At 43.5% G+C, this 12,436-nt stretch overlaps 1 protein-coding gene across 4 annotated transcripts in view; it reads left to right on the forward strand.

The window, feature by feature from the left end:
• The first annotated feature begins 396 nt into the window (after window positions 1–396).
• The window catches only part of CUNH3orf52 (chromosome unknown C3orf52 homolog), a 98,117-nt gene continuing 86,077 nt past the window's right edge, over window positions 397–12,436 (forward strand). Inside the window, exons 1-2 of one of the 4 annotated variants that reach the window (XR_012232235.1) lie at window positions 397–610; window positions 11,892–12,002. Coding sequence is in view for 3 of the 4 variants with exons in the window: in XM_073575608.1 (XP_073431709.1) it covers window positions 554–610; window positions 11,892–12,002 (168 nt within the window). In the remaining variant the exon portion in view is untranslated. Of the gene's footprint in view, window positions 611–1,956; window positions 2,026–11,891; window positions 12,003–12,436 lie in introns of those variants that run through there. The other 3 variants (XM_073575608.1, XM_073575609.1, XM_073575610.1) reach the window with 3 other exon arrangements.

Consider the following 12,436-nt stretch of genomic DNA (forward strand, 5'->3'; position numbering starts at 1 on the left):
AACCCTTATAACTTCCTAACAAAAAAAAATTTTGCTTCCAAAATTGTGCTGATGTAAAGTAGACATGTGGGAAATGTTATTTATTAAGAAATTTGTGTGACACATCTCTCTGATTTAAGGGCATAAAAATGTAAAGTTTTAAAATTGCTAAATTTTCAAAATTTTCACCATATTTCCGTTTTTTTCATAAATAAGCACAAGTCTTATCGAAGAAATTTTACCACTAACATGAAGTACAATATGTCATGAGAAAACATTCTCAGAATCAGCGGGATTCATTAAAGCGTTCCAGAGTTATAACCTCATAAAGGGACAGTGGTCAGAATTGCAAAAATTGGCCTGGTCATTAAGCTGCAAACGAGCTCTGTCGCTAAGGGGTTAAACTAAAGTGGGCAAACCTGTCCTTCCCTGTGAGCTCACACTTGTCTCACCTCTTTCACTCCGGCCACTCCCCACAGAAACCCTATCTATGACATTAACTACTTTGAAAGCAAAAAGAAACTTGCTTCCGCATGTGTAAATGACTCAGTGAGGCCTCCTGAGCTACTACGACATGGATCTTGACCAGAATCACCACAACGTCCTTTATTCTCCAGTCCAACAACATGTGGTAAGCTATTTCTAGGTACATTATCGTAAAATATATATATATATATATATATATATACACTTGATAGAACTAGATAATAGATCTAAACGGAGAAGTGTGTGATAGGTTACAAATACCACTGCATGCTATACACCACCCACCCTCATAATCCATATAGAAATACACACCCTTGTCTTATGAGCACCCATCAGGACATGTAAACTATAGATGTATCACGTAGAACCGACTTTTTATCTATACCAAGACTTTCCTTTATTTTTTACATAAGATATGGAATCGTTTGTTTTCAAGTATTCAAACCACATCTGGCAAACAGCATGGTAAAGAAAGCATCATTTGTTCATGCTGGAGTCAAGTCCGGATATAAAATGTCACATACAAATAAGAAGTGGAGTTTCTTTCCTGCCATAAAACACCACAAGTACATACTGATGTAATCCAAAATGTATAAATTAGCAAGCAATCTATTAACTTGGAAAATTACATAGTTAATATAGCTCGAATATAATAAGTGTATGATAATTGTGCCCTACGTTACTAACAGTGACAGTCGTTCTGATAAGTTAATAGAGTAATGTGTAATAACTAGTGATGTGCTAATAGGGTCTACGGCATACTCGAATACTATGTTTTAGTCACTGTGGCTGTTTGACAGCCACAACACAAGCAGGTATTGCCACGTGTTCCGGCTGTCGAACAGCCATGAGACATGCAGCCAGTGTCGGACTGGGGTGCCTAGGGCCCACCAGTAGCATTCACTTTGGGGGGGGTCCACTTTTCAGCTGCCTACAAATATTGCACGACCCTCATTCACAAATTTACCTATATCTCTAAATAATAACAAGCTGGGTAGTTTGGTTAATGAATGATGAGATGCTGCTTTTTTCTGAACACAGTGATTCAAGTAAATTTTGCCAAATACTGGCCATACAGTGGGGCTGGAAGCCGAGATCTGATCTATACAGCTGACATGTGCCCGCAATAGCGGCGGATGGAATCGCGATCCACTCTCGACTGTTAACTAGTTAAATGCCAATGTCAATTTCTGACAGCGGCATTTAACTCGCGCTTATTAGAAGCGTGTTACTAATCTCGCCCATCAGTGACTCCATCATATGATAGCGGGTCACCAATGGTTCGGCATAACAACCAAAGATCTGCAGCAGACCTCTATGGGTGTCATTGCCAGATTGCTATGAGCGCCGCCCCGTGGTTGGCGCTCATAGCAAGTGAGCATTTCTGCTACACACAGGCGATCTGATCAGAATTATATGCCAGTATAGGTGCCTTTGTTGATTGGTTAAGAACACCTTAAATAGCCACCTGACCAGCGAATCATCACCCCTGGACGAAGGATTCATATGCGAAACATACGTCGGGTGCAGTGGACGCTTGGACCTGAGGCGACTCTCTGGGTATGAGCTTTTAATTTACAAGTGACCTCCATATCTAGAGAAAACAAAAAGCAAAAAACACAAATATCCTGAACTAAAAAGTAAAAAATACACCTCCATATCTGCATTGGGCACCTATACTGGCATATATAAGATTTACTTATGTATGTATGTACAGTGGGGAAAAAAGTATTTGATCCCTTGCTGATTTTGTAAGTTTGCCCACTGACAAAGACATGAACAGACAATAATTTTAACGGTAGTTTAATTTTAACATTGAGAGATAGAATATCAAAAATAAAATCCAGAAAATCACATTATAGAAATTATAGAAATGTATTTGCATTTTGCAGTGAGAAATAAGTATTTGATCACCTACCAACCATTAAGAGTTCTGGCTCCTACAGACCAGTTAGACGCTCATAATCAACTTTTACCTGCATTAAAGGCAGCTGTCTTAAGGGCATGTCACACTAAGAGATATCGCTAGCAATATCGCTATAACTTGTGACGTTATAGCGATATTGCTAGCGATATCTCTGTGTCTGATACTTACCAGCGACCGGCTCCCCCGCTGGTTATCGCTGATCGTGCGAGAGCGTTCAGGACTGTTTCTCATCGTCAGCTTCCTGCGGCGCTTCCTGCTGTGAGGACGAGCGACACGTGGAGCCGGGCGGGAGGACGCAGGATCGCCTAGTGTGACAGGTAAGTAGCGATCCCCGTCCCCAGCGATGTCGCTAGTGAGATCTGCCTATGTGGCAGCTCACTAGCGACCACTTAGCGATGTACCAGTGATCCTGACCGCGTCATATCGCTGGTCGGGATCGCTGGTACATCGCTAAGTGTGACAGTACCTTAACATAGTCACCTTTATAAAAGACTCCTGTCCACAGACTCAATTAATCAGTCAGACTCTAAACTTTACAACATGGGCAAGACCAAAGAGCAAAGAGCTTTCTAAGGATTTCTGGGACAAGGTCATAGACCTGCTTAGGACTGGAATGAGCTACAAAACCATATATAAGAAGCTGGGTGAGAAGGAGACAACTGTTGGTGCAATAGTAAGAAAATGGAAGAAATACAAAATGACTTTCAATCGACATTGATCTGGGGCACCATGCAAAATCTCACCTCATGGGGTATCCTTGATCATGAAAAGGTGAGAGATCAGCCTAAGGCTGGAGTGACACACCACATATAAAAATACGGTCCGTTTTACACGGACGAGAATCGCAGAAATGTTCCCTTATATGTCATCCGTGTGCAATGCGAGGATGCGATTTTCTCGCATCCAAGCACCCGTGTGACATCCATATGGATCCATATGGATATCCATATTTTCTCGCTGGCTTGCAAAATGGACATATGATGAATACATGGGCTCGAATATTTGTGAAAACATATATACTGTGTGTGTTTGTGTGTGAATATATATATATATATATATATATATATATATATCTCACTGACATAAATATATTTTTTTTATTTATATTTCATACAGAGCTAGATAGCAGAATAGCTGATAATTCAATTGTCGGCTTCTGTAGAATCATTACAGAACCCGACATGCTTTACATACAGTAAACCATTGCATATCTGTTAGATTTATTTATGTCCCTCACTAATAATGTTAGTAGTGTGTGTGTGTATGTGTGTGTGTGTAAAATTTTGGAGCTGAAAGTATAAAATTAAAGGATTAATTCACGAAAAAAGTGGCGTGGGCTCCCGTGCAATTTTCTCCGCCAGAAAGGGAAAGCCAGTTACTGAGGGCAGATATTAACCCCTTCCTGACATGAGACGTACTATCCCGTCCACGGTACCCGGGCCCGTATGACCGGGGACGGGATAGTACGTCTACCGCGATCAGCGGCGCCCACGTGGTGAGCGCCGCTGATCGCGGCCGGGTGTCAGCTGATTATCACAGCTGACACCCGGCACAATGTGTCAGGGGCGGTCACGGACTGCCCCCGACACGTTAACCCCTTGCACACCGCGATCAAACGCGATCGCGGTGTACCGGGAGTTAAAGGGAAGCATCGGCAGGGAGGGGGCTCCCTCCGTGCTTCCCTGAGCCCCCCACGGCAGCGCAATGTGCAGTGCTGCTGCGGGGGGCTCCTTTCCTCCAGGCCCCCGAATCCAAGATGGCGACGGGGGCCTTCGGGGGCCTGGGGAAGCTGGCTTCCTCAGTGCCTGCAAAGCGCAGGCATGAGGAAGCCTTGTGCACTGCCTGTGACAGATTGCTGATCTGTCACAGTGATCTGTGATGTGACAGATCAGCGATCTGTCACAGGACAGTGATGTCCCACCTGGGACTATGTAATAAAGTAAAAAAAAAATTAAAAAAAAGTGTAAAAATAAATTTAAAAAAATCGCCAAATAAATTAGTAAAAAAAAAAAAAAATATTCCCCAATAAATTCATTTTTTGAAAATAATAAAAAAAAAAAACAATAAAAGTACACATATTATGTATTGCCGCGTCCGTAACGACCTGCCCTATAAAACTGTCCCATTAGTTAACCCCTTTAGCGAACCCCTTAAATAAAAATAAAAAACGAAGCAAAAAATAATGATTTATTATCATACCGCCAAACAAAAAGTGCAATAACGCGCGATCAAAAAGACGCATATAAATATCCATGGTACCGCTGAAAACGTCATCTTGTCCCGCAAAAAACAAGCCGCCACACAGCATCATCAGCGAAAAAATAAAAAAGTTATAACTCGCAGAATAAAGCGATGCAAAAATAATTATTTTTTATATAAAAGTTTTCATTGCATAAAACCAACAAAAACATAAAAAAACGACCTAAATGAGGTATCGCTGTAACCGTACTGACCCGAAGAATAAAACCGCTTTATCAATTTTACCGCACGCGGAACGGTGTAAACGCACCCCCCCCCCCAAAAGAAATTCATGAAACGCTGGTTTTTGTTAATTCTGCGTCCCAAAAATCGGAATAAAAAGCGATCAAAAAATTTCACGTGCCCGAAAATGGTACCAATAAAAACGTCAACTCGTCCCGCAAAAAATAAGACCTCACATGACTCGGTGGGTCAAAATAAGGAAAAATTATAGCTCTCAATATGTGGTGATGCAAAAACTATTTTTACAATAAAAAGCGTCTTTTAGCGTGCGACAGCCGCCAAACATAAAAACCGCCATAAATAGTAAATCAAACCCCCCGTTATCACCCCCTTAGTTAGGGAAAAATAATAAAATTAAAAAAATGTATTTATTTCCATTTTTCCATTAGGGTTAGGGCTAGGGGTGTGTTGGGGTAGTGCTAGGGCTAGGGTTAGGGCTAGGGTTAGGGCTAGGGTTAGGGCTAGGGTTAGGGGCGTGTTGGGGTTCGGGTTGGAGTTAGAATTGGGGGTTTCCACTGTTTGGGCACATCAGGGGCTCTCCAAATGCAACATGGCGTCTGATCTCAATTCCAGCCAATTCTGAGTTGAAAAAGTCAAATGGTGCTCCTTCCCTTCCAAGCTCTGCTATGCGCCCAAACAGTGTTTTACCCCCACATGTAGGGTAGCAGCCTACTCAGGACAAATTGCAAAACAATTTTTGGGGTCCAATTTCTCCTGTTACCCTTAGGAAAATAAAAAATTGGGGGCAAAAATATCATTTTTGTGGAAAAAAATGATTTTTTTATTTTCACATCCGAGTGTTATAAACTTCTGTGAAGCACTTGGGGGTTCAAAGTGCTCACCACACATCTAGATAAGTTCCGTGGGGGGTCTAGTGTCCAAAATGGGGTCACTTGTGGGGAGTTTCAATAGTTTAGGTACATCAGGGGCTCTCCAAACGCACATGACACCCGCAGACCATTCCATCAAAGTCTGCATTCCAAAACGTCACTGCTTCCCTTCCGAGCCCCGACGTGTGTCCATACAGTAGTTTTCTCCCACATATGGGGTGTCAGCGTACTCAGGACAAATTGGACAACAACTTTTGGGGTCCAATTTCTCCTGGTACCCTTGGGAAAATAAAAAAATGGTGACTAAAAGATCATGTTTGTGGAAAAAATACGATTTTTTTATTTTCACGCCCGGGCGTTGTAAACTTCTGTGAAGCACCGGGGGGGTCAAAGTGCTCACCACATATCTAGATAAGTTCCTTAGGGGGTCTAGTTTCCAAAATGGTGTCATTTGTGGGGGGTTTCCACTGTTTTGGTACATCAGGGGTTTTCCAAACGCGACATGGTGTCCGATCTCAATTCCAGCCAAAAACGTCAAATGGCGCTGCTTCCCTTCTGAGCTCTGCCATGCGCCCAAATAGGGGTTTACCCCCACATGTGGGGTATCAGCGTACTCAGGACAAATTGCACAATAACTTTTAGGGTCCTGTTACCCTTGGAAAAATAAGAATTGAGGGTGAAAAGATCATTTTTGTGGAAAAAATATGATTTTTTAATTGTACCGCTGTACGTTATAAACTTCTGTAAAGCCCTTGTGGGTTCAAAGTTCTCACCACATATCTAGATAAGTTCCTTGGGGGGTCTAGTTTCCAAAATGGGGTCACTTGTAGGGGGTTTCCACTGTTTAGGTACACCAGGGACTCTCCAAACGTGACATGGCGTCCAATCTGAATTCCAGCCAATTTTGCATTGAAAAAGTCAAACGGCGCTCCTTCCATTCTGAGCTCTGCCATGCGCCGAAACAGTCGTTCCCCCCCACATATCAGGTATCTGCGTACTCAGGACAAATTGCACAATAACTTTTGCAGTTCAATTTCTCCTGTTACCCTTGGTAAAATAAAAAAATTGAACCTGAAGTATTTTTTTTATGAAAAAAAGTTAGATGTTCATTTTTTTTTAAATATTCAAAAAAATTCCTGTGACGCACCTAAAGGGTTAATAAACTTCTTGAATGTGGTTTTGAGCACCTTAAGCGGTGCAGTTTTTAGAATGGTGTCACTTTTGGGTATTTTCTATCATATAGACCCCTCAAAGTGGCTTCAAATGTGATGTGGTCCTAAAAATAAAATGGTGTTGTAAAAATGAGAAATCGCTGGTCAACTTTTAACCCTTATAACTTCCTAACAAAAAAAAATTTTGGTTCCAAAATTATGCTGATGTAAAGTAAACATGTGGGAAATGTTAGTTATCAAGTTTTTTGTGTGCCGTATCTCTGTGATTTAAGGGCATAAAAATTCAAAGTTGGAAAATTGCGAAATTTTCAAAATTTTCGCCAAATTTCCGTTTTTCTCACAAATAAACGCAAGTTATTTGAATGAAATTTTACCACTATCATGAAGTACAATATGTCACGAGAAAACAATGTCAGAATCACCGGGATCCATGGAAGCGTTCGAGAGTTATGACCTCATAAAGGTACAGTGGTCAGAATTGTAAAAATTGGCCCGGTCATGAACGTGCAAACCACCCTTGGGGGTGAAGGGGTTAATAGTCTCCTTATGCTTGGATTTTTGCTTTTTCTCGGTCTGAAAAAGGGAGACATATAGCAAGAGAAAGAAGGTCAGCTTAATAGGCAGAGTCTATACACTCACCCAGTGAAGCTATACGGTACTGGATCAAGAGGCCGTGGTACAGTCCTGGACCTGGTGGCGTCCGTGTTGTCACTTTTGCGACCTCTGTCCGTAGAGCCCCTGCTGGAGCAGTCCCTGGACTTGCCTGCACCTGCTGTATCCACAGCCGGTGGATGTGTATTCTGCCCTGGAGAAGACATTATGGCACCAATCTCCCCAGCACTGCTGGGGTTTTATAGGGTTATTTTTTTTTTAAATTTGCGGCATCCACCACCTGTACTGCCTCCTGATGTACCCCGGAAGTCCCTCATCTATTTCTGGGGCAGGAGCGCTTGCGATGTTCTGCGCATGTGGAGCCCGGCCGCCACTGACACCGCCTGTACCGCATCTTTCCAGTATGCTCCGGAAGTCCATCAACTATTTCCGGGGCAGGAGCGCTTGTCACAAAGTGATTGGCCCTGTGTGACACGACCCAGCAATCGGTCGGTCACCAAACAGCAAACAAACAAGGGAACACAATTACAACGGTGGGCCCTGCGATAGGGAACGGGGAAATGGACAACTCCTGCACTCTCCTGAGGCTGTGCCCCTATCTATTCTGACATCCCTATACAGCTTCTTTCAAACCATCGCCGAGCAGGACACCTCAGCCCTCACTTGCCCTGCATCTATCCCTCAGTAGGGAATTGGTAAATGCGGACACTGGTCCCACCGCTGCACTAATACAACACCAAGGGAAAAAAAGTAACCCTATAAAACCCCAGCAGTGCTGGGGAGATTGGTGACACCATGGACACCACCAGGTCCAGGTCTGTACCACAGCTTCTTGATCCGGTACCGGATAGCTTCACTGGGTGAGTGTATAGACTCTGCCTATTAAGCTGACCTTCTTTCTCTCGCTATATGTCTCCCTTTTTCAGACCGAGAAAAAGCAAAAATCCAAGCATAAGGCGTGTGCCCTATGCAGACAGCCTCTCCCTGACTCTGACCCCAAAAGGTTATGTCAGGGGTGTATCAGTGAGACCATGCAAGAGGCAGCAGTGTCAACTATGGACATGCGCACAATGAACTGCAAGCTTTGAGTCAGACCAATATGCCCACAGAAAGTAAGAGCAAAAGACAGTCTCCAGCTCAGAGTCTGATAATGACCAGGGGGTAGCCTCTGATTCCTCACTGACGTCCTCATCACCATCTTCATCGGACATAGAAGGATGCTCATGCTTTCCCATAGATAGTGTGGATAACCTAGTTAAATACATTAGAAACACTATGGGGAGCGCAGAGACAAAGGGAGCTCAAACAGCGCAGGACATAATGTTTGCAGGATTGGCAGAGAGAAAGAGGAGAGCCTTCCCTGTCATACCGTCAGTTAAAGCTTTGATTAAAAGAGAGTGGGAAAAACAAGATCAGAGGGCTTCCTCCCTTCAGCCTCTAAAAGGAGGTATCCATTTAGTGACGAGGAATTGCTAACATGGACCAAAGTCCCTAAGGTGGATGCAGCAGTTGCCACTACTTCTAAACAGTCAGCACTACCAGTAGAAGACGCAGGCGTGCTATCAGACCCACATGACCGCAAGGCTGATGCTTCGCTAAAAAGATCATGAGACAGGTACAGGTGTACTCAAGCCAGCCGTAGCCAGTACATGTACTGCCAGGTCCATGCTTGTAAGGATTGATCAGCTAGACCAGTGTTTCCCAAACTCCAGTCCTCATGGCCCCCAACATGTCATGTTTTCAGGATTTCCTTAGTATTTCACAGGTGATAGAAGTATCATCAAGGCATCAGGAATTCTCTCACATGTGTAACACTATGGAAATCCTGAAAACATGACCTGTTGGGGTCCGCAAGGACTGGAGTTTGGGAACCACTGAGCTAGACCAACAAATCGAACAAAAGGTTTCCAGAGACAAATTGCGGGCTGCTTTTCCCTTAATCAGAGGGGCAGCATTTATGGCTGACGCATTGGTGGATTCATTACGCCTAGCAGCTAGGTCAGCGGGCTTGGTTAACAATGTCAGGCGTGCCCTATGGCTAGAAAGTTGGAAGGGGAACATGCAGTCCAAGTTGAAACTCTGCGCTATCCCATGTGAGGATGAGTTTCTCTCTGGAAAGGTCCTAGATGAGATACTCACTAAGGCAAAGGAAAGGAAGAAAGGTTTCCCTAACCCATCTCTTCCATCCTATAGGAGGGCATTTAAGAGATGGCCATTTGGCAAAAGAAGGCCAGCAGAAAGACAAACTTGTTGGTCCACAAAGGAAGATAAACAAAAAGGTGCTATTAAAGGCTCTTCCTTCCGAAAGGATAGTAGTTACTGATAGACCAGACCCTCCAGTAGGAGGTAGACTGAGATTTTTCTTCCCAGAATGGGAAAAAGTAACGCTTAGTTCTTGCATTCTAATCAGAGTCAAGGAAGTAAAAAAGGGGAGAAGCCAGCGCTGCTTGTGGTCAGAACGCAATACATAAAGTGCATATGCACATATTAATTTCGAACTGTATTTCAAAATGAGACATTTAGCAAAAAATTGATCAATCGTTTGAGCTACCTCACCACGCCAAGGCAATCTCATATGGGGCAGTCCTACTCTACGTTTTTTATATTCGCTGTGCCATTGCGGCCTCCTAAATGTATTAAAAGCAAGACCATATTAAATGCACACAATACCTGAAGCGTTTCTGAATCACTCCCATGAAACCAGAAAGGTGAGCGCAGAAAAAGGCCAACCAGGTCCAGACAGACATTTCAGATTTAATCTCCACACACCCCTGACCAGAAAACACAGATGAAGTGTGATACAGGCCCAGACACAGGTGCACACACAGCAGCCCTGCTCTGCCCCAAGCTCTATTTAATTGTGCACCTGTGTCTGGACCTGTATCGCCCTTCATCTGTGGTTGCTGGTCAGGCAGGTGTGGAGGTTAAACCTGAGATGTCTATATCCAGACCTGGTTGGCCTTTATCTGCACGTGCTTTTTCGGGCTCCATGGGAGTGATTCAGAAGTGCTTCAGGTACAGATTGCATTCAATATGGTCCTGCTTTTAATGCATTTAGGAGGCCGCAATGGCACAGCGAATATAAAAAACGTGGAGTAGGACTGCCCCACATGAGATTGCCTTGGCACGGCGAGGTGGCTCAAATGATTGATCAATTTTTTGCCAAATGTATCATTTTGATTACAGTTAGAAATTAATATGTGCATATGCACTTTATGTATTGCATTCTGACCTCAAGCAGTGCTGGCTTCTCCCCTTTTTTTTACTTGATGTTGGTTTGTGGTTGACCACCACTGTTGCCGTGCGCGCTGGGTTATGTTCTCCATTTTTTTTTTTCTGTGTTCACTGTTATTGATCTTGGCTGCTGTGCACACACAGCAGCCCTGCCCTGAGCTCTATTTAATTGTGCGCCTGTGTCTGGACCTGTATCGCCCTTCATCTGTGGTTGCTGGTCAGGTAGGTGTGGAGGTTAAACCTGAGATGTCTATATCCAGACCTGGTTGGCCTTTATCTGCACTTGCTTTTTCGGGCTCCATGGGAGTGATACAGAAATGTTTCATGTACAGATTGCATTCAATATGGTCTTGCTTTTAATGCATTTAGGAGGCCGCAATGGCACAGCGAATATAAAAAACGTAGAGTAGGACTGCCCCACATGAGATTGCCTTGGCGCGGCGAGGTGGCTCAAATGATTGATCAATTTTTTGCAAAATATCTCATTTTGAATACAGTTCGAAATTAAAATGTGCATATGCACTTTATGTATTGCATTCTGACCACAAGCAGCATTGGCTTCTCCCCTTTTTTTACTTGATAGTCAAAGAAGGGTTAAAATTAGAATTCCACCATATTCCCCATGACTCAATTATTGTTATATCTCTCAAGTCGCCAATACAAAAGGAGGCTTTTGAGGTGGAAATTCGAAGCTTATTAGCTAAAAAGGTCTTAATTGAGGTTCCAAAAGTACCCTTATTCCTGGTTCTCAAGCCTGATGGCTCGTTTAGAACAATCATTAATTTAAAGAAATTAAATACATTCATTCATAACCGTAAGTTTAAAATGGAGTCAATCAGATCCACCATTAAGTTTCTCTTTCCTAGAAGTATGATGGCCGGCTTAGATCTAAAGGATGCATATTACCATCTCCCCATCCACGGCAAATATCAGGGATACCTCAGAGTGGCGGTGTCTTTTGCAGGCGAGATCCATCACTTTCAGTTTATGGCAATGCCCTTCGGTCTCTCTATGGCACCCCGAATCTTCATGAAAGTGATGTTGGAGGTGATGGCTTTCCTATCACTGAAGGACACTTTAATTGTACCTTACCTTGATGACTTCTTAATAGTAGGAAACTCTGCTATCCAATGTAGTAATCGTCTAGCTGACACTGTCTAATCTTTACAGGCTCTAGGGTGGATCATCAATTTCAAGAAGTCCAGGTTTGTTCTACAAACCCTCCAGTCCTTTCTAGGTCTTCATCTAGACTCTACAAGTCAGAGGTGTCTGCTTCCACAGGTAAAGATATCACTTATAAAAGTGAAGGTTAGAGCAGCAATGTACAGACCATGCATGTCTTTGAGGGAAACCATTTCCCTACTGGGATCCCTTAAGTCTTGCATCCCGGCGGTCCAGTGGGCCCATTACCATACCAGGAAATTCCAACATCAGATTTTCCTAGCGGAGACACTTCTGCAGGGTCATCTTGAAAAGAAGATAACCTTGTCTCCAGAAGTCTTCACCTCTCTAGCGTGGTGGCTAGATGACAATCACCTATTGGGAGGTGTTCCATGGGTGATAAGTGTTAGGCGTCGGATTCCTGGCACTGCACAGCGGGAATCCAGAGCCAGACATCCTGCGGTCTCCCATTCTCCTCCGACCGCTCGGACTCCTGCTCAGCAATCTCGGCGAACCAGGCATTCCCCACAGACTCGTTCTGTGAGCCTGGATGT

The sequence above is a fragment of the Dendrobates tinctorius genome, unplaced genomic scaffold, assembly GCF_039654945.1.
Source record: "Dendrobates tinctorius isolate UK_male_01 unplaced genomic scaffold, ASM3965494v1 ptg000045l, whole genome shotgun sequence".
Taxonomy (NCBI): domain Eukaryota; kingdom Metazoa; phylum Chordata; class Amphibia; order Anura; family Dendrobatidae; genus Dendrobates; species Dendrobates tinctorius.